This window comes from Pimephales promelas, chromosome 10 (assembly GCF_988280905.1).
Source record: "Pimephales promelas chromosome 10, fPimPro1.hap1.1, whole genome shotgun sequence".
Taxonomy (NCBI): domain Eukaryota; kingdom Metazoa; phylum Chordata; class Actinopteri; order Cypriniformes; family Leuciscidae; genus Pimephales; species Pimephales promelas.
Window position 1 is genome coordinate 37,490,803 of NC_142778.1, and position 22,260 is coordinate 37,513,062.

Here is a 22,260-nt window from a genome sequence, read left to right on the forward strand (position 1 = left end):
TGTGTGTGTGTGTGTGTGTGTGCAACTCTTTATATGGTGCACAGGTGGATCCTGATTGGTTGGGAAAGTGTTCTCGCTCCATCAAAGGCGAAGCGCTTAAATATTAACGTGGATATTATTAGAGATGGTTTTATGATTGTTTTAATGTTTATGATGTGTGTGTGTGTAGGTGGTCATGTGGAGTGTTTCTGTGTTGATGAGGTTAATGTAAAGCCAGTAAGTCGCTCGGGGCGCTTCTGACACATTACACAAACACTTCCTTATGGCCTGCACTCATGGGTTGTGTAATGTTGTGACGGTCGAGGTTGACCTTGGAAAGGTTTGGATCCTGTGGGATTAATAGGAGAGTTCGCTGAGTGACCTCTGATTGCCTGAAGGTGATGTGGGTGTGGTCTTGTGACCTCTGACCTTGAGCTGTGGATTTTAGGCCGTTCGTGTGTTTGACTCCATCAATCGAGTGTTTTGATTTTTTTGGCCTTCATGAATTCCTCGATGTGTCTGGGGTGCAAGACATGTTGTAATCAGTGTGTGTGTGTGTGTGTGTGTGTGTGTGTGTGTGTGCAGGGACGGACTGGGATTAAATCGAACCTGGACTTTGACTAGGCCCAGCCCAAAGCAATCAGCGCGCGGAAACTCGACAACAACAATAAAGCCGGCCGTCTGGCATGAGAGTCACAAGACTTCAATTGTGGTTCATGATACTATACTTGATACTATACATGGTATTATAGATACAGCATATTATACAAACCTATTCCATGCTGCCTTAAAATGAATTTATTACTTAAAAATCCTAAAGGAGTAGTTCATTTTTAAAAAGACTTTGCTGATAATTTACTCGCCCCCGTGTCATCCAAGATGTCCATGTCTTTCTTTCCTCAGTCGAAAAGAAATGAAGGTTTTTGATGAAAACATTCCAGGATTTTCTCCATATAATGGACTTCAATGGGGACCAAACGGTTCAGTTCTGTTCGGTTTCAGTGCAAACTGTTCAAAGGGCTTTAAACGACACCAGACGATGAATAAGGGTCTTATCAAGCGAAACGATCGCTCATTTAATGAATAAATAACAAAGTTTAAGTTTTATAAGCTCAAACGCTCGCCTTGCTCTGTTCTGTGACGCGCGTTCGTGACTCTCCTGTTCAAAGTCGTTCATCAAAATGAACAAATATTTTTTTAGTTATTTGGTTCATTCAACGAACGAACTGACTCGGAAAAAGATTTGTTCATTTTGATGAACGAGTTCGAACAGGAGAGTCACGAACGCGCGTCACAGAATCGAGCAAGGCGAGCATTTGAGCTTATAAAACTTAAACTTTGTTATTTATTAATTAAATGAGCGATCGTTTCGCTTGATAAGACCCTTATTCATCGTCTGGAATCGTTTAAAGCCCTTTGAACAGTTTGCACTGAAACTGTCTTTTGGACCTTGAACCGTTTGGTTCCCATTGAAGTCCATTATATGGAGAAAATCCTGGAATGTTTTCATCAAAAACCTTCATTTCTTTTCGACTGAGGAAAGAAAGACATGGACATCTTGGATGACATGGGGGTGAGTAAATTATCAGCTAAAGTTTTTTTAAAAAGTAAACTACTCCTTTAATTAATTTATGCAGTAATTAATCTTAGCTATTGTACAAATGATAATACCACATCTAGATGAAAATAGGCTACACCATTACAAATGTAACATATTCAAAATCTTCAAAGTAAGCATTAACTGTACCATTACCAGCATTTTTAAAAGTAAAAGCAAATATCTCTTAATATTAGCAACTGCATGTGGCATTTTACAGCTGAAATGTTGAAGTTTAGCTGGTTTAACTACTGTAATCATTAAACATATAGCCAGCTGAATATCACTTACATCATCTCTAGCAACTAACTTGCAAAGTCATTTCTGATTAATTCGGTTCGGGAATAGTAGAGCCCGCCTGCACTGACAATTGAATGGTTGGGTCGTGTGTATGTGTGTGTGTGTGTGTGTGTGTGTGTGTTTGAGTTTGAGTGAGAGAGTGTGTGTGTGCAATCTCTTGCAACAGTGATTCCCTTATGGAAGAATAACTAAGGTATCGTGACAAACATGACAACTCGATCCTGAGTTTTCCTAAGGCTCTTAAAGGTCGACTGCTCATCTCCGCAACATCCCGGCAGACAGTCAAAGTCAAAATTGCTTCATTGACATGACTGTAATAATACAATAATGCCAAAGCTTGGAATACATAGAAATATAATAACGTTCATATTTGTTATAATTGTGATGATATTGGCTTACAGATATGAAATCCCAAATTCTAAATTAGAATATTGTGAAAAGGTTTTCATATCTGTAATCCATAATCATCCAGATTATAACAAATAAAGGCTTGAAATATCTCACTTTGCATGTAATGAGTCTATATAATATATTAGTTTCACCTTTTTAAGTTGAATTACTGAAATAAATGAATTTTGGCCTATAGTATTGGGCCTATTTTAAAATAGAGAAAAAACGGGAAAAATACTTCTGGAACGAGCGATGAAGGTCAAACGTGAATCCACAAGGTACACTTTGATTTCATGTCTTAGGAAATAAACGGACAGCAAAAGGAAGGTCCATAATTGTTTTATTCCAGCAGATGAATAAATACAGACCATCTTCAGCATCAGAGAAACACAGTGGCCGTCATCCTCACACACACACACACACACACACACACACACAGTTATATGCTACCGTCGCTAAATGAAGGCACAGAATCCAGTCTGAGTAACAGTAAGGCAGATTCACAGCACTAGAACACGAGATGAGCTACGCTTTCACTCGGATCCGGCTCGCGTTTCTCTGCTGTCGTCATGGTGACACACCCTTCAGTCACGCAAACAATCAAACACTGCTGTCGTCATGGTGACACACCCTTCAGTCACGCAAACAAACAAACAAACACTGCTGTCGTCATGGTGACACACCCTTCTGTCACGCAAACAAACAAACACTGCTGTCGTCATGGTGACACACCCTTCAGTCACGCAAACAAACAAACAAACACTGCTGTCGTCATGTGACACACCCTTCAGTCACGCAAACAAACAAACACTGCTGTCGTCATGTGACACACCCTTCAGTCACGCAAACAAACAAACACTGCTGTTGTCATGGTGACACACCCTTCAGTCACCCAAACAAACAAACAAACACTGCTGTCGTCATGTGACACACCCTTCAGTCACGCAAACAAACACTGCTGTCGTCATGGTGACACACCCTTCAGTCACGCAAATAAACAAACACTGCTGTCGTCATGGTGACACACCCTTCAGTCACGCAAATAAACAAACACTGCTGTCGTCATGGTGACACACCCTTCAGTCACGCAAACAAACAAACAAACACTGCTGTCATCATGTGACACACCCTTCTGTCACGCAAACAAACAAACACGGAGGTGGTGTGTGTCACCATTTCAGACATTACATTCAAGAATTTGGTAACGCTTCTTTTTACAGTCCTGTTACCCATGTACTATGTACTTATTATAGGAATTACAATTACTGGGTAATAACTAGGTACTAACCCTGAACCGACCCCTAACCCATGTACTTACCAGTGCTTTGTATTAGCAGTATAGCTGTACTAATATTGGCAGTATTAGCCAGTACTTTCTAGGTAAGTATACTGTAAGTACACTTCAGAACTGTACTATAAAAGGAAGCGTTACCAAGAATTTTCCCTCTCAAAGTCTCTGCGGTTTCATATCTGTGCAGATGTTTTCAGATTTATGCTTCTCAGAAACAGCAGGTTATGTGAGTTTGAGATCACAGTAAATAGGAGAGTTAGGCCGCAAACGTACTTCAATACCCAACGAGCGGACGGCATGAATGAAAGGGCGAGATTACTGTGTTTACATCCTCACACATGTGCCATCTTGTGTTCTTTTCAAGTCTTTTCTCCTCTTCCCTGAGATGCCCAGTGGCTAAATGATGTGACATCATACAACAAATTCACTGTAAAAAAAAAACTAATTATGTCCTTCCTCATTTTTTTTATCTTGTTTTCCAAATTTCTAAACATTCTTAAATCAAGATACATTTACTGAAGAAGCAAAAATGACTGAAGATGTTACTCATGTATGGAGTAGAAACAACGAAACCTCTGGGTGCATTATCAGGCTTTCCCGCTCAGGGCTCTCAGCGCTGGAAAACGCGTGTCCTAAAACTCTTGCCTGAAATATTTCTCGTTGTAATGTCTCTCAGCCATCTCTCTTTCTACAGTCTTTCTTTAAATCTCCCTCCTACTCACTTTCTCTCCTCCCCAATCACGAGTGGACACACCCCCTACTGCTGATTGGCTCACTCTCTCCTACCCTTTCATGAGTGGACACACCCCCTACTGCTGATTGGCTCACTCTCTCCTACCCTTTCATGAGTGGACACACCCCCTACTGCTGATTGGCTCACTCTATCCTCCCATGTCATGAGTGGATACGCCCCCTACTGCTGATTTGCTCAATCTCACTCCACCCCTTTCTTGGGTGGACACGCCCCCTCTGCTGATTGGCTAACTCGCTCTCCTCCCCTTCTTTATTTTTTTTTTCTTGTACTTTACCTCTATTTTGTACTTGCTTTTAATTGTTGTGCCTGTAAAGCTCTTTGAACTGCATTCATTTGTTTGGAAAAGTGCTATAAATAAAATTTGCTTGCTTGCTTGCTTGAGTGGACACGCCCCCTAATCATGATTGGCTCACTCGCTCTCATCCCGCTTCATGAATGGATACGCCCCCTATTGCTGCTGATTGGCTCACTCCCCTCCCCCTTCATGAATGGACACGCCCCTATTGCTGCTGATTGGCTCACTCTCTCCTCCCCCATCATGAGTAGACTAGACACGCCCCCTACTGCTCAGTCCTGTAAAATTTAACAGCATTTCTTAGAAATCACTTACTAATATCTTAAGTCATCTTGATTTTAGAATGTTTAGATGCAGTATTTTTCCTGGAAAACAAGACAAAAACACGGTCTGCGTATGATGAATTCTCACACCGCTTGAGGACGTTCACGCAGGACGCGTTCTCGTGATCCATCGCCGCATCAAGTTGACGTCTTTGGCCATTTCATTTGCATCACTGAACATTACGCTTTCGTTTAGTGTCGTTAGTCGTTTAGTGTCGGCCCTGTATGAAGTGAAGCCTTTATGATTTATGGCGAAGGCTTTGATCTTTCCTGTAGCTCAAACAGTAGAGCGCTGGCGCTTGCAAAACCGAGGTCATGGGTTCGATCCCCAGGGAAAGCAAGAACTGATGAGAATGTAAACGTGTACCTTGAAATGCAATGTAAGTCGCTTTGGATAAAGGCGTCTGCCAAATGCTTAAATGTACATTCATGGACGGCGTTCTCAGGTGAGGGCGTATTCAAACGTGCCCTTCTCCAGCCCCTCGACTCCGTCGCCCCAGCTCGAGGACGGCATGCTACTGTAGGGGTCCAACAGGATCCGGAAACACCTGACGATCAACAAGCCCAGAAACACCAGCAACATCCCCACAAACGCGAAGGCCGTCTTCTGCTCCAGGCTCAGGGAATAGGCCATGATGTCCCCGCTGCTCATGGCCGCCAGACTGTGGTTGTAATGAACGCTACACATGTTCCCGGACGAGCCCCTTCATCCTCACTGGGGATCAACGAGGATGGATGGACGCCTGTGAAGGTAAGGGATATTTAATATTTAATGCTCATTTCAAAGCGGCACTTCATACCTGTTTTGCTCATTTGAGCATGAAAAACGCCCTGCAGGGGGAGTTACTGATGAGAATGTAAACGAGTACCTTGAAATGAAATGCATCGCTTTGGATAAAGGCGTGTAAATGTAAATGTAAATGCATGCGGCTCTAGCTTTGGGAAGGTGTTCTCCGGCACTAAAAGCGCTGTATTCTGCTGCCTGGCCTGTAGGTGGCGACGTCATTTTGTGAAGAAACAACTGAACACGTGTGATACGCATGTGCATGACGTCACTGTTTTCACAAATTCACGTTTTTGTAGTTTACACGGAGACGATAATGTTATCGTTTTTAAAAACTTGGTTTGCATTTTCTAACCACCAAATTGAATGGCCAAAACGCATAACGTTTTATGTTTTAATTATAAAACGGTGTCGTATAAACCAGAGTCAGTGTTTCTCAACTAGTTTCTCAACTGTTTCTCAACAAGTGTGTGTGTGTGTGTGACTCCTGTGGTCTATTGGTAACCAGCATAAGTGTGTATGATATGAGTGTGTCTCAGCAGAACTGCAGCAGAGCTGGAGCCGAATGCAGCAGAACACACACACTTGAGGAATCACAGCCCATCGCGATTGCAGAGTCAGAGAGACCCAGACGACATGTTTAATCTGAGCGACACATGCGGGAGAACGACCTGTTGCTCGACTGAGAGCCGCGTGTCATCGTCATGCAGAGGAAACAGTTTCAGACCGAGACGAGGAGGAGGAGGAGGAGGATGAAGAACAGATCGAACACAAGAAGCAATCAATCTCACCTTCATTTCAGCCTCATTCTGTCAGTGTGTTTCTGTGGTTCCCCTCATCATCCCTGCAGAGAAGTGTGTGTGTGAGCTCTCCGGCTCGAGAGAGAGACTCTCAGCCCTGCTGCCTGCGCTCCCCGAGCTCACACACACACACACACACACACTCAGATCAGAAACCACTTGTTAGTCTCCGCTGCTGATGCTCCTGCTGTTCACTCTTGCTCTCGGCTGTTCCTGGTTATTTGGTTTGCTCTGTCAATTCCCAGAAGGCTGTTCTTCTCGAGATGAGAGCTGGCTCTTTCTGTGTGTCAACTCAATTAGACCTTGTTCTTAAAGCATCGTTAGATGAACTGATGCGGCTCAGCCTGCTTTTAAAGGCACAGTGACTCCCTGTAACCCAATTCAATACTGCAATATAAAGATCTTTCAGATTTTATGAAAATGTGAGAGATTTCGCTGTGTTGTGGGTGGTTACCAAGGCGTTGCTAGGGCATTATGGGGGGTTACCATGTACCAAGGCATCGCTAGGATGTTGTGGGGGGTTACTAAGGCGTTGGTATGTTTGTTGTGTATGTGTGTGTGTGTGTGTGTGTGTGTGTGGGGGGGGGGGGGGGTTACCAAGGCGTTGCTAGGGTGTTGTGTGTAGTCATTTGAGAGTTTGAAGGTGTTTGCTATGGGAGATAGCAAAGAGATTAGATAGAGATTTCAAACTGTGGTGAGAAAAACAAATGTGAAAAATCAATAAATAATAAAACATAAGATTAAACTAAATGCATTTTTAAAAAGGATTAAAATTAGACATTTAATTAAAAAGATTAATTAATTAATACAATTTGATTTAAATGAATAAATAATATAAAATTACGAAAATAAAACATTTGATTAAAATGATACAAAATAAGACATATATATATATATATATATATATATATATATATATATATATATATCTACATAGGCTAATGAAAAAGATTAAACTATAAAAAAAGATTTTAAGAAAAATTTGCTAATAGTAAAAATGTATATATATAAATAAATATGATGGAACTAAATAACAAATAAATAAAAAGGCAAATTGATCTCAATAATTAACCAAAATAAGATGAAACTAACTAAATAAAAATGATTAAAATATTAAATATTAAAAAGATTAAAATAACATTTGATTGAAATTAAAGAATAAATTAGGGATATTGATCTTGATAACATAAATAATATTATTTAAACAAAAAGTATTAAAACAAAATATTTGTTTAAAGAATATTAATTAATTAATAATACACATTTAAAATAATCATATAAATATGATTAAACTAAATCAATAAAAAAAATAAAGGCTATTAAAGGGACGACTTTTTTTGGAAATAGGCTCATTTTACCACTCCCCCAGAGTTAAACAGTTGTGTTTTACCGTTTTCGAATCCATTCAGCCGATTTTCTGATATTTAGAAGAATATCAGTAACCAGACAGTTTCTGGTCTCATTGACTTCCATAGTAGGAAAAAAAAATTACTAGGGAAGTCAATGAGACCAACTGTCTGGTTACTGATATTCTTCTAAATATCAGAAAATCGGCTGAATGGATTCGAAAACGGTAAAACCCAACAGTTTAACTCTGGGGGAGTGGTAAAATGAGCCTATTTCCAAAAAAGTGGAGTATCCCTTTAAAATAAATACAATATTCGAAAGTGACCACATAAAAACACATCTAACTGTAACACTAGTTAGTAGAAAACAGTAATAATGTAATTTAATATGAACTAAATATTTTCCAAATAATACTTTTACACATTTGTATTAATTGGGTTTTTAAACATGAAAAAATCTTATGATTGGGTCATACGAACGAGGATAATCTGTGGGATTTTCCCATCCATTTTTTGCTCTATTGTTATTATAAAACTATATTGCACAGTAATTTCGCCTTTGTCGCTATTGGCTTTTGGCTTGCTTAGTTGGGGACATTTAATCTTATATTTAACAATATTATTATAACATTGTTTTCCTGTTATCTCTGTAAAGCTGCTTTGAAACAATCTACATTGTAAAAGCGCTATAGAAATAAAGATGACTCATTTTTATATATCATAACAAAAGTAACACATTAAATGCGAGCAGGACAATAATAAACCTATTTAAAAGATTCAGTCTTTAGAGTCTTCTTATTGGATATTACAATCAAATACATAAACTGTTTTAACAGAAAAAGGTAAAAGAAAGGCTTACACTTACAATATTTACACTTTTGTACAAAATAGTTGGCGGGAAACAAAATTAGATTGAGTAAACAAACACCATTTGACTGTCCTCTTTCACATGTGTGTAACGCAGGATAACATTTTCACATTTCAATGGGATTTCAGGAATTATTACCAAAAAAAAAAAAAAAAAAACTTAAAATGTTTTCCAAAAATTCTTAGTACACTCACAATACCAATATAAATGAGATAAAACTTCAGTTTAGAGACCATAAGGAGCAATTTACGGAAATAAACCTTTGTAGAAATAAAAATGTGGGATAGCAACGATGTATAATTTTGTGGCAAAGCCCACACTCTAGCCCAGTTAATTTCACCTGTTGTTGTTGTTGTTTTTTAAGGTTTGATTGGGGTGTTTGTAATGTACAATGGTGGTAAATGAGTTTGCCCTTACAGGCTGTTTTTCTTAAGTCTTATACAGGTGACACTCGAAAAATTTGAATATCGTGCAAATTTATTTTAATATTTCAACTTAAAAGGTGAAACTATTATATAGACTCATTGCAAGCAAAGTGAGATATTCCAAGACTTTGTTTTATATAACTGTGATGATTATGGCTAAGGCTATAGCTTATGAAAACTCCAAATTAAATTACAATATTGTGAAAAGGTTTTCATAATGAGAACACCTTTTACTTACTGAAATAAATGAACTTTTTTTCATTTCTTTTTTTTTTTCAAAAGAATGAAATAAAATATATAAATGAATGAATAAAAGACGGCAATAGAACAAGAGATATTTTTGGAACAGCACGAATACTCCTGTTTGAGTTGGCGGTTATACAGTAGCCTACAGGCGAAAACTAAGTTTTTTTCAGGATAATAGTTATAACCTTGAATCTTATTGATACTGTATAGTATAGAGCGCTATAGACATATAAGTGGCTAGACTTTGAAAGCTATGCCTATAGTATGAGGAACACATTATCCCAGGGGCCCTCACAGATTTAAGCGGGAATAAAAGATTTCATCCTCCTGCAATCGCCATTTTCCTTTCGCGTCTTCTCGCGATAACTGACGCGCGCTCGAGAGAGATCAGCAGTGATGGCGGACGCGGAGCTGGCGCTCGATCTCTCTGACAACAAGCAAGAAGAATCAGGCGATTCTCCGACTGACGAAGGAGAACCGGAGACAGAGAACTCCTCTGAACCCCAGCAGACAGAGGAGAACACAAATGGGGTTAAAACGTAAGTTTGAGCATTTTAAATCTTAAATACTGCATGTGTTGCGTCTATTACGTGTGTGTTGTTTGTGCGGCCTGCGCGCGTTCACAGAGAAAAATAGAATCGCTTTTATTTCTATCTTCAGATAAGTCGCGGTTCGTCACGAAGAAACTATATTGGAGAAACTATCTTAAGATACACTCGATTCGTCGCGAGTGTATCTTAATAGTTTCTTCGATTTTCCGTTCCTCTCAGCGCGTATTTTTCTGTGTTTTGTGTCGCTGCTTATATTAGTGGCGCGCGCCAATCAAAACGGTAACCCATGGCAACGGCCGCATCATTAGCGAATGTTCGTGTGTAAAGCGCTTTATTTCGCACTCAAAGTTTATTTTCAATGTAGTTTTTGTTAAAGTTACCATGAAATCAAAATGGACGATTCTAAGGATTTTTTTATTGTATTAGGGTTTTACTTAATTTCTTGCATCTTTTAGTTTTAGGGCCTCAATATAATGCTTGAGTTCAATTATAAACAATATAATGTTAGTTTTATTATACTTGACAATAGGAAAGACAGAGAAAATGGATGCTGCGTTAATTGCATTAAATATATTTGAAAATATTAATCATACGCGTTTGTTGACAGCCATAATATATTTATTTATTATATAATAAATATTTACATTTATTGTAAACTTATGTATTATATATGTATTTTTTATTATAATTTTTTATAGGCCTTTAGCCTGTGTAGTTGAACTGTTTTGTACTATCCCATGTGTGTTGAAGTTTTTTTCCTCTCCGTGTCTCAGCAGCGACGCCGAGGAGAAGCCGGAGCCCAAAGAGAAAAGCTCCGGGGGCCGAAAGTCTCACCGCTACCACCCGTATAAAGAGCGCCACACTGGCGGAGACAAGAAGGCCTCGCTCAGGAACCGGGTGTTCATTAGCAATATCCCTTATGATATGAAGTGGCAGGCTATTAAAGATCTAATGCGCGAGAAAGGTAACGCACACAGACAGCGCAGCGTCCCCGTCCCGTCCTCTCCCTCTCTCGTATCTGTCATGTAGCGGAGCGGTTGTTCTTCGTCTTCGGACGCTGTTCTGGCCGGTGTGAATATGTTTTGACTCTAGGTTATTCTGGTATCTGTTGTAGTCTCTCACTGTAGCTTGATCTCACTGATATTTTGAAGGATTTGTACAGGTGGGTGGTCAAACCTGTGATTTTTCTACATCTTGCACTAGCGCTGCACGATTAATCGCAATGAAACCACTCGCGATTTGGCAAAGGCTTATTATTTTATGTGCAGTTTGTCAGTGATCGGTAGTAAGTACTCCATCTGAACACCAGAGAGCGTCTCACACACACACCACATATCTCTCTGAGCACCAGAGGGCGTCACACACTTTTTGAATGAGATGTGAAAAATATTAAATGTTTACAGTTTGAAACACACTTTGCAGCTTTCTTATATTTAAACTAGGGCTGTGCAAAAATTAATTGCGATTAATCGCATCCAAAGTAAAAGTCTGTGTTTACATAATATATTTGTGTGTGCTGTATATAATTATTTTGTGTATATAAATACACACACATGCATGTATTTAAGAATTATTTGCGCTTAAATTCGGTATATATATAAATAAATACATAATCTATATTATATAAATATTTTACATATGAATAACACATTTTCTTAAATATATACATGCATGATGTGTGTGTATTTATATATACAAAATAATTATATACAGCACACACAAATATATTATGTAAACACAGACTTTTATTTTGGATGCGATTAATCGCTATTAATTTTTGCACAGCCCTAATTTAAACCCAATATTGCGTTTAGGTGTTGAATTTCCGATCTTAACATTAAAAACAAAGGCTGGTTTCCTGCAAATTAAGAATCGCAAAAAGCGATATTCCTTATAAGATTTGTCATAAGACAAAAAACAAATACATTTTTAAAGCACATCATTCCAGGAAACCCCTATGAGCATCACACTATCTGTATCTGAATAAACCGAAGATTGAAACGCTTTAAACACGTCTTATTCTGTGTGTTCTTCCTCAGCTGTCCTGATGAAGTGTGTTTGCAGTAAAAGCGTGTTATTAAGGGATGTCTTTTGTTGGACAAGAGGCTCATAAATGCTTTTCATGTTCAAACGCACTTTATAGTGTTTTCACAGTGATCCGCGTTTCCTGAGCCGTGCTTCACTGACACGCTGCACATTACTGATAATCACAGCCTTTGCCGTTTCACAATCGCGATCAGCTGACTCGGTTTAAAGGAGCAGTTCACTTAAAGATGAGAGTTAGCCCATGATTTACTCTCCCTCAACACTCTTCTCTCAGACCAACACAGAGTTATATTAAAAATGTCCTGCTCTTCCATGCTTTATAATGGCAGTGGATTGCAACCAACAGATTGAAGCTCATGAAACCGACTCCAAACGGGTCCGGCGGCGGGTTGATATGACTCTGATTGTGTTCGTACACTAGGATGACTTGACGGAGAGTAAATCATGGGCTAACTCTCATCTTAAAGCGAACTGCTCCTTTAAGTGCGATCACATGAGTTGCGGTGAATCGCGCAGCGCTACTTCGCACCTGCATATAGTGGAATAAATGCATCGGTTTGAGGCGGCGCTCGTGGAGCGGGCCGCAGGGTTCAGGTGTTGTATGTGTTCCTGTAGCGTTGCACTCGGGGCGATCCACTGGTGATTTAAATGCCTTGTTCTCTGTGGTATTTTCCCTTTGTATGTCTCATGTAGTTGGTGAGGTTACATACGTGGAACTCTTTAAGGATGGAGAAGGAAAGTCAAGGGTAAGTGTTGGTGACTCTGCGAGGTTAACATCGCACTCTGGTAGAGCCGATTACACTGTTGTTCCTTTGACCTTTGGGATGGATGGTGTGTTGATGTTACAGTAAAGACCATTATGATGATTATTTTGGTGCTGACCCGTTTGGCTGGGGTCCATCTGTCTCACATCTGATGATTGCTTAGGTGTTTTTTGATTTGGATTTAAGATCACGCCAACTGACCTACGAGAGTCATCTATCTGTCAGGTGTCTTTCCTCAAACCCCTTCATCCATCTGTCCGTTTGATCCGTTCTCTCTTTCCCGTAACAACAAGATCCAGTTTCATTTGCCCCTTTCTGAGTTTATTTGCTTTCATTTGTCCATCTCACTGTAGCCACGTCCCAATGAAATGTAAACGAGCTGATTAAAACGCTCCCGTACTTCATGAGCATGTTGTAATTGATCTTTCTGAAGCACTAATGAGAAATGAGTTGTTTGGGTTGAAGTGATTCTGATGATGTTCTTTCTTCTCCTCTTCCTCCTCCTCTTCTTCTTCTTGGGACGTGCGTCTGCAGGGCTGCGGGTAAGAACTGCTTCACAACACATTCATTAATTCAGCAAAAACACAACACAGAGTTCATACAAAGTGCTTAAAGTACCTGAATTTGTCCTTGGAAAAAGCCGTATTTATGAAGAGGTACTTGTTGGAAAATTAGTCGACAATAAAAACCTTTTAATGTCTGATAAAGATATAAAGACATTGCGCGTGAGTATGAGCGTGATATTGCTCATATAAATATCCAAGTATATGAAACCGCTTTCGTTCTTCAGGTCAATCATATATTCATGTGAGGAAAGGAAATATATTTGAATGAATGAGGAAAACTATCTTTGTCATAGCATCCTTTCTCAGGTTAATGTTGTGAATATTGCATACTGTGCTTTATTTGTACTCTTTTGTTTTATTAGTATGTTTATTTATCAGAATTTTAAATATAATAAAGATATTGTTTTAAATTAGCGAGAACTCTGATTGTAGTCCTTGAAATTAAAAAAGTAGTTCTTGAAAATATCAGTATCTGTACGAACCCTGTAAGCATTTTCATTAATACAAATGTTTTATCTGACGCTTTATGCATTCCCTGGGAATTGAATTGGCGTTCATCTACTGTACTTTCTTTAAAGTCCCCCTGGGGTGTAAATCCAGCGTTTAATGTCGTATCGGCAACCAGTGAGTGAGTGAGTGGAGGCGGGGCTCATTTGCATATTCATAGAACCACGCATACTAAATGAGGCAAGGGTGTCGAGTTACATTCGAGATCTTTTAAGGCATGAAGAAATATTTTCAAGGAAAAAACACGTTTAAATATGTAATTTTGGTGATTAAGATGAGTTTTGAGTGATAAAATTGACTATAGAGGGACTTTAACTAAAGTCAATACTTCAATATTTAGATTACGCTTAAATTAATAATATTTCAATTAATTAAATATGCAATGGAATGTTGCCTTCAAGACTTTCTTCAGCTATCAGACTGCAGCATCAAGTAGGAATTATTATTATTTTAATGTTTTCCCAAACATTTATAAAAACTAATCAACTGCGAAATAAAGGTACTTAAATTGTTTTATAGGAAGTCAAAAATTATTATTTATATTTTTATAAACATTAGAAAAGTAATCACTTATATTGTTCTAAACCATAATTAGTACACATTTACTGTCACACACACACTTGTCCTGACCGCTGGTCGTCTCTTTCAGTGTGGTTGAGTTCAAAGATGAAGAGTTTGTGAAGAAAGCCATTGAAGTCATGAGCAAACATGATCTGAACGGACGGCCGCTGAACATTAAAGAGGTAAACCATCAGATCTCTTCATCCCGCGTGTGTGTGTGTGTGCAGACAGTGTGTGACGAGTGTGTCGGCCTGTTTCAGGACCCTGACGGGGATCACGCACGCCGTGTTCTGCAGAGATCCAGCCGGATGTTCGGAGCGGGTCGAGGACAGGACGGCCCCGTCGGGATTAACGTTCCTCCTTCCATCGCCAACAACCCCAACATCCCTCCTGACATCATCAGCGCGCTGCAGGCCGGCCGCCTGGGAAACACCGTGTTCGTGGCCAACGTGAGTCCGTCACTGCGGTTCGAGTATAGAGGGTTTGCACTGACGTCACTTTATTAGGAACGTAACCCGCCGCATCTGTGGAAGAGAAGCGGGCCCAGGACTGAGCCTTGAGGCACACCCGAACACATGTTTGAGACTCCTTCTGCATACACAAATCTCACTGGTTTATTATAATTAATTGCAAAATGATCGTTTGGGAATGTAAACTGATATAGAGTCGCTTTCCCGCGGGAACACACTCCCTCAGCCGGCCGGAGCGGCAGAAGAGCTGCGGAGGGACTGGAAACTGTGAATAAACGATTATCAGTTTAAACTAAAGCTCGGACTCCATATAGTGTTTCTCACGACTGACCAGAGATCAGATATACCTCAGATTTCTTGTCAAATCTATTTATACGGTCCATCTCAAAGCTCTTGCCCGTTTTAGATGCGTTTTGTTGGTTTTTCGTGGCATTAATGCTGAAAATAAGGTTTATTAGTATTTAACTGTGAAATAAAGATTTTTAAGCATTAGGAAATTATTATTATTATTATTAACTGCGGTTATTTGACTGATTCATAGTCTGTGTAATCATAAGCGAATGCTCTACTTTAACTCTTTACTCACGTGTGTGTGTGTGTTCTCTGCAGCTGGACTTTAAGGTGGGCTGGAAGAAGCTGAAGGAGGTGTTCAGCATGGCCGGCACCGTGAGGAGGGCAGATGTGAAAGAGGATAAAGACGGGAAGAGCCGAGGGATGGGGACGGTGACCTTCGAGCAGCCGCTGGAGGCCGTTCAAGCCCTCTGTATCCTCACCAACACCTCAGACACAAAATAATTACTGTTTGTTTATATACATATACACTGCCGCTCAAATGTCAGTGAGATTTATGTTTTTAAAATAAGTCTCTTCTGCTCACCAAGGCTGTGTTTTATTATTTAATTACAATTTAAAATTCTTTTATTTTGAAAATACATTAAAGTGTAATTTATTCCTGAATGTTCAGCATCATTACGCCAGTCTTCAGTGTCACATGATCCTTCAGAAATCACTCTAATATGATGCTCAAGAAACAGATTACAATTAATACTTTAATTTTATTAAGAATTTTATTAATCAAGGATGCATTAAATTGATCACAAGTTTCATTTATCTTATAAAATATTTTATGTCAAATAAATGCTGAACTTTCTATTCAAAAAATCCAGATTGTTGTTTTTTTAAACTCTTTTCAACACTGATAAAAATCATAAATGTTTCTTGATCATCAGATCCTCATATTAGTGATATCTGAAGGATCATGTGACACTGAAGACTGGAGTAATGATGATGAACATTCACAGGAATAAATTACACTTTACTGTATATTCACATGTAATACGGTTATTTTATTATTTTAATGGTATAAATATTTTGCAATACTATTGTTTTTGTATTTTTAATCAAATAAATGCAGCCTTGGTGAGCAGAAGACGCATTGAAAAAAATACCAATCCCAAACTTTTGAACGGCAGGGCATGTTTATTTTTATTTTTATCGGCCCGATAAGAACATTTGGATGTATGACTGAACATAGCGATCAAATCGCGATCAAAATAGACTAAATCACGTTTTGAAAGTAATTTGACGCTGCAAATAATGATTACAACTGTATCCAGCAGGTGGCGGCAAGCGTCTGTTAAAACATGTGTTGAATCATTTGTTCAAGAGATTTGTTCAAAACTCTGATTCATCAGGAGGGATTCAAGCACGTTCATTCACACGTATAAAAAAATGTATATAGTAATTCAAATTAATTAGGCTAAAATTTGTAGTTAGACTACAGTAATTTAGTATTTTTTCCAGAAGCTCTAGTAAATGTTATTTTTAGTTGTGCGTGTTCCTTCACTGCCGCTCACAGCCATGTTCAATGGGCAGATGCTGTTTGACAGACAGATGCATGTGAAAATGGTGAGATGTTATGTTTGTTCTTGTACAGCGTATGTTTATGAAGTATAGTAGCTCTTCTGCATCCATTCATGTGTCTGTTTTACTGCAGGACGATAAATCACTTCCTGCAGATGACTTCCGGCCAGCGGAGAAAGCGCCACAGTTGCCCAGTACGAGCTTTCTGTGCCTGTTTGAGATCAGCCGATATTTGACCTTTGTGTCTAGATCTATTTATGTGTAAGTGTCTGATTATATGTGTGTGTGTGTGTGTGTGTGTTGCAGGAGGTCTGGGCGGCATCGGTATGGGTTTGGGTCCCGGTGGGCAGCCAATAAATGCCAACCGTCTCAGTGGAGGGGGCGTGGCCTCCATGGGACCTGGAGGTTTGTGCTGATGTTTTCTTTAATATTTATGCAGATATTATACTGCATGCTTAATTTGAATTATTTTAACATTTTTGAGGATTTGCAAACATTTATTTGCAAATGAATAGGTTTATATTAGTGCTGGGCAACAATTAAATGCATCCAAAATAAAAGTTTGTCTACATAATATATGTGTGTGTACTGTGTATATTTATTTTGAATATATAAATACACACGCATGCATGTATATATTTAAGAAAAATGTGTTAATGTATAAAATATTTATATATAAATGTATAAATATGTATACAGTATATACATGCAAATGTTTATTCAATATCTGCATGCATGTGTATTTACTATTTATATATGCAAAGTAATTATAATCGGGATACAAGTGATAAAAGTGCGTGTTGAGTATGCAGACCACTACTCTACAGGGACAAGTTTAGTCCATTTTTTTTAAATATGTTTATATATAAATGAGCCTATAGTCTGTTGCATGATCATATATTCTGACTCATAAAAAGCATAGAAACCATTCTTGCAACTTGCATCAAGCAACTCTGTTGTTACATTTATTTAATTGCCACTTTAAATGTTCAGGAAACTGAACATTTAGTGTTGTCAGGCTTTTATTTGTGTTTAATGTATAAAACAACGGCCTGCGCACTCATCTGCCCATAGACACGGCTGCTGTAAATGTGTCCTTCCACAAGACGGCGCTGTTTCAGCGGAGAGCCTCAGTGCTCCACGAAGCTTCATTTGCAGTACACACATACACTCATATATTATGTAAACACAAACTTTGATTTATTGTTGCGCAGCACTAGTGTGATATATAAATGGACTGATTTACTAAATGTGTTCATTCACTGAAATGTGATGTTTATTGGTCAGCTGTAAGAATACTGAATGTATCGGCTGAGGATGGGGTTGATGGGTAATGAAGGACTGTTGATCCCGCAGGAATGGACGGGCCGGGATGCAGCAGCATGAACCGCATGAGTGGTGAGAGAGACGGCACGTTTATCTGAAGCTGATCGTCTCGGGGTCAGCTGTGAGGGCGCTCACGTGTGTGTGTGTGTGTGTGCAGGGATGAGCGGGGGGTTTTCCGGCATGGACTGCATGGGAGGATTCGGTGCCAGAGACATGGGATCCATGGGCCGAATGGGAGGTAAAACATCTTCACATCCCAACTCTGTCAATTTTTTCCAATATCGTAAAGCTACTTTTTTTTAATATATATTGCGATTTTTTTTTTTTTTTTTTTTTTTTTTTTTTTTTTTTTTTTTTTTTTTTTTTAAACAAATACAAAAATGTTCAGTTTGGTTGGTATAGGGCCTAACATACGTGTTGTTGATTTAACGAGTTTAGACCATTCTTCCTCTCCTATAGCAACAGATGAATGGAGTTTTTCCTCAGGGAGAACACAACACACTCTAGTTTAACCACTGTTTCAAATACACACCTAGGGTTGTGTTTGTTTTCTTCTAAGGGAGATGATGAATAAGGGATACAATTCACATCTGCTCATATATGTCAATTTTACAGCTTTACCAGTTAAAAAATATTTGTTAAACAGGAATAGCAACACTTTCCAGTAATAAAGTTCTTCATGATTCATGCATCTCTATACTTATGCTCAGAAAATATTTACAAAAGTAAAAGCGGGAGGTAGTCGCATCACTCATTATTTAAAAAAAGAAAAACATTCAATCTGTATCACAAGGGTGTCTGGCTGCTCTCGAGGGCCCGAGTGCTCGTCGTATGTGCAGATAGCAATAGCATTCAACGGCATCAACGTTTATTCCATGTGATCATATTAGATCTAGAGTATGATTACGACAGTGAGTGGTTCCCGACACAGTTTAACTACAATAGAGTTCAGAATATCTCTATATACGTCTTTTTCATGATCTTCATAGATATCACCAACAATTAGGACTTCAGTTACACACAGCACTATGATAGAAAATCAGCACATCCTTCGGTAAAGTCAGTATGGTGGCCTGCAGATCTCAAACGGGAGTTATCACTTACACTACACGTTACATAAAGCACACAAACACTTGCAGTTAATCGTGATTTATCGATTTGACAGCATATATATATATATATGGTTTCTGATACCAGTTCAAATGTTAAACCGTCAAGCTTCAGGATCTGGGGAAGCACTGCATCATGGGAAATGTGATGCATGCGTGTGGATTGTCTGTTCATGCTCGGGTTTGTGTGCAGACATGTATCGCTCTGGAATGTCGGGGATGGACCGAGACTTCGGCAGGAGTGACCTGGGAATGAGCGTCCAGTTTGGAGACTCGTTTGGAGGTGTGTGTGTGAGTGAGAGAGAGAGTGTGACCGTTTGGAGGTGTGTGTGTGATCTGATGGTGACTGACGTCTTTACTCTTTCCCATCTGCAGGAGGATTTTCAGGAATGGGGAATTCTGGGATAGGACCCATTGGCTCTGGATTAGGTCAGTCATCTCACGCTCACACAAATTAAAATTAACCCTTGTGCATCAATTAAAAAAAGTTACACACAGGTAAAAAGAGGACAAAAATGTCCATGTCAAAAAACTGTCATAAAAATGTGACGCTTCGGAGCACAGACTTAAGTTTGGTATCATTTTAACCCCTTAACTGTCACCCCCCCTTTTTGAGAATGGGGGTTAAATGCTCTATTCACACTTAAATGGTTGTAATTCAAGAATGCCTTGGAATATATACCCAAGTTTGGTCTTGTTTTAAAGAAAACACTCAGCAGATTATTGCTGAAGTGAAAACACTTAAAAAAATGAAAGTATGAAAAAGTTATGGAAGTTTTAATTCACAGTAAATCAAATATACTGTACTATATATTTTTTATTTTATATAAAATATACATTTTACAAAATATTTTTACTCTAAAATTACTATAAAATCAAAGCCATAAATCTTACCAAGTTATGTTCCAAATTTGAAGTTGATATCACAAAAATTCCCATGAGGGAATGCACAAGGGTTAAATTCATATACAGTTCATTATGATTGACACAAACCAACTTTCTATCACAAGTATTCCACACGACTCGTCTGAGAATCAGAACAGTCATTAGGGACGGGACGGGATGAAAACTTCATATCACGATTATCGTGTCCAAAAGTATCGTGACGATCAATATTATCACGGTTTTGTTCAAATGAGATGGAAGTGTTCAAAAAGACCTGATGCTCACACTGAAAACATTTCAACAAGTTTTATATTTGAGTCAACAAACAACAAATAATTGGAGTTATAGTTCCATATTTCACAAGTCCAAATATAATTAGCTAATTACGACTAACGTGCAACAGCAGTTTTGTCCGATTGAGACTGCGTTTCCTTTGTCTACAGCAGGTCTTAAATGTAATTGATAATGGTCTTAATTTGGACTTGTGAAACCTGTAGACCCTGATACTGGCGTCAGTATACTTCATCATGAGAGCGTAATCGTCCCGTCCCTGATCATTACTGGAGACCGTTAGTGTGTCGGATACATTTTACAGGAAGTTACTTTCACAAGTCAACATTTGCTTCTGCAGCATTTATTAATCTGAGTTCTGCATTATTAAAATGAAAGGAGCTGATCTGAGATCAACTAACAGTGAATATTTGTTTATCATTAACACACATTAACACTGTAACAAATCAAGTAATATTAGTGTGTTCACTTTACTGTAAAGTGTTACCGTGACGACGGATCAAATAAAGTGTGTTACTGTCATACTCGATTACCAGTTGTGTTTTATTATATGCTATGTAGTTTATCAGAACCAATACTGCTGGTGTAAGCATGTCATCTGTGTGTGTGTGTGTGTGTGTGTGTGTGTGTGTGTGTGTTCCAGGAGGAGGAGGAATGCTCAATATGGGAATGGACCGCATGAATTCTGGCTTTGACCGAATGGCGGGAAACATGGATATGGGGCGTGGCTTCGGCCAGTACGGCGGTCACATGGGTGGAATGAGTGACAGGGGGGCGGGGTCTAAGGGCGGATGCCAGATCTTCGTGAGAAACGTACGTATGAAGATGACTGAGTGTGTGTGTCACTGACATGTATGACTGGAATCATGTGAAGATGTGTGTGTTACTGACGTGTTTGACGGGAATCGTGTGTCCGCACCCCTAGTGTGTGTTTGTCACTGATGTGTGTTTTGTGTGTCCACAGCTGTTGTGTGTGTGTGTGTCACTGACGTGTGTTTGGTGTGTGTCCACAGCTCTCGTATGATCTGAGCTGGCAGAAGCTGAAGGAGAAGTTCAGTCACTGCGGTACGTGATGCTAATCTCGCCCCTTTCTGCTTTTACACTGAATATTAATTAGGTTTAAGAGAAAATAACACTTATATATGTACACACACATGCATAACACATATTTAACTAAAATGATTAGGGGGTAAAAGCAGAAATGTTACAAGGTGATGTTAAACAGCAGGAAAAAACAGACTAGAAGTATTTTCATTATTATTTTACACAGTTTTGTATGTGCTTTCAAATAATAAAATACAAATGAATAACTCCTGTAAATATCTTATTATAATTGTATATAATTTATTTGTATCATTATTATAATTGTCTGTGTGTGTGTGTGTGTGTGTATATATATATATATATATATACCTCCATAAATATGTAATTAATTCATCATTAATCCATCATGTGTGTGTGTGATTTGTGTTGAGGTCGTTGTGTGTGTGCTGACTGCCCGCTGTGTTCCTGCAGGTCAGGTGATGTACGCGGAGATAAAGATGGAGAACGGCCGGTCTAAAGGCTGCGGAACGGTGCGCTTCGACTGTCCCGAGAGCGCGGAGAAAGCCTGTCGCGTGATGAACGGGACGAAGATCAACGGCCGCGAGGTGGACGTCCGCATCGATCGCAACGCTTGAGGCGCTCTCGGTCTGTCTGAACACTCGCAGCCACACACACTTTTAATGTTCCTCAACAACGCCGCCTTTCGCTTTGCTTTGTTTTTTCGTTTTTTTTTAAACATTTGTAAGGCGTTTGTCTCAATTTTAAAAATAAAAAGTCGGCTGTTGTAAATTCTGTCTGGCTTTGAGTTTGTGTCTGTTTGAGGAACATGTCCCGAACTCTAAACCATCTGCTTTTTAACTCTTAACTTCTTTATTTTTG

General features: G+C 38.9%; 2 protein-coding genes across 2 annotated transcripts; one reads left to right on the forward strand and one right to left on the reverse strand.

The window, feature by feature from the left end:
* Positions 1 to 2,589: 2,589 nt before the first annotated feature.
* On the reverse strand, positions 2,590 to 6,852 carry ctxn2 (cortexin 2). The gene is made up of 2 exons (XM_039683893.2): positions 6,505 to 6,852; positions 2,590 to 5,672 (listed from the first exon to the last, which is right to left on the reverse strand). The coding sequence occupies exon 2, from the start codon at positions 5,615 to 5,617 to the stop codon at positions 5,372 to 5,374; it is 246 nt and encodes an 81-aa protein (XP_039539827.1). The 5' UTR covers positions 5,618 to 5,672; positions 6,505 to 6,852; the 3' UTR covers positions 2,590 to 5,371.
* A 2,908-nt stretch (positions 6,853 to 9,760) lies between these two features.
* myef2 (myelin expression factor 2) lies at positions 9,761 to 22,173 on the forward strand. Its single transcript, XM_089116576.1, has 16 exons — positions 9,761 to 9,937; positions 10,726 to 10,913; positions 12,689 to 12,764; positions 14,482 to 14,575; positions 14,654 to 14,842; positions 15,473 to 15,626; positions 16,722 to 16,771; positions 16,860 to 16,920; positions 17,033 to 17,131; positions 18,083 to 18,124; positions 18,210 to 18,290; positions 19,355 to 19,444; positions 19,537 to 19,590; positions 20,981 to 21,150; positions 21,351 to 21,402; positions 21,853 to 22,173. Exons 1-16 carry the CDS (start codon positions 9,795 to 9,797, stop codon positions 22,014 to 22,016), a joined length of 1,707 nt encoding a protein of 568 aa, XP_088972702.1. The 5' UTR covers positions 9,761 to 9,794; the 3' UTR covers positions 22,017 to 22,173.
* The last annotated feature ends 87 nt before the right edge of the window (positions 22,174 to 22,260 follow it).

Excerpts from the sequence above, each read along its gene's own strand:
- myef2 (XM_089116576.1), top strand. The coding sequence starts at position 9,795 with ATGGCGGACGCGGAGCTGGCGCTCGATCTCTCTGACAACAAGCAAGAA. Across the intron at positions 14,576-14,653 it reads GGCCGCTGAACATTAAAGAG|GACCCTGACGGGGATCACGC; the intron begins GTAAACCATCAG and ends GGCCTGTTTCAG. Across the intron at positions 18,291-19,354 it reads ATCCATGGGCCGAATGGGAG|ACATGTATCGCTCTGGAATG; the intron begins GTAAAACATCTT and ends GTTTGTGTGCAG.
- ctxn2 (XM_039683893.2), bottom strand. The coding sequence starts at position 5,617 with ATGTGTAGCGTTCATTACAACCACAGTCTGGCGGCCATGAGCAGCGGG.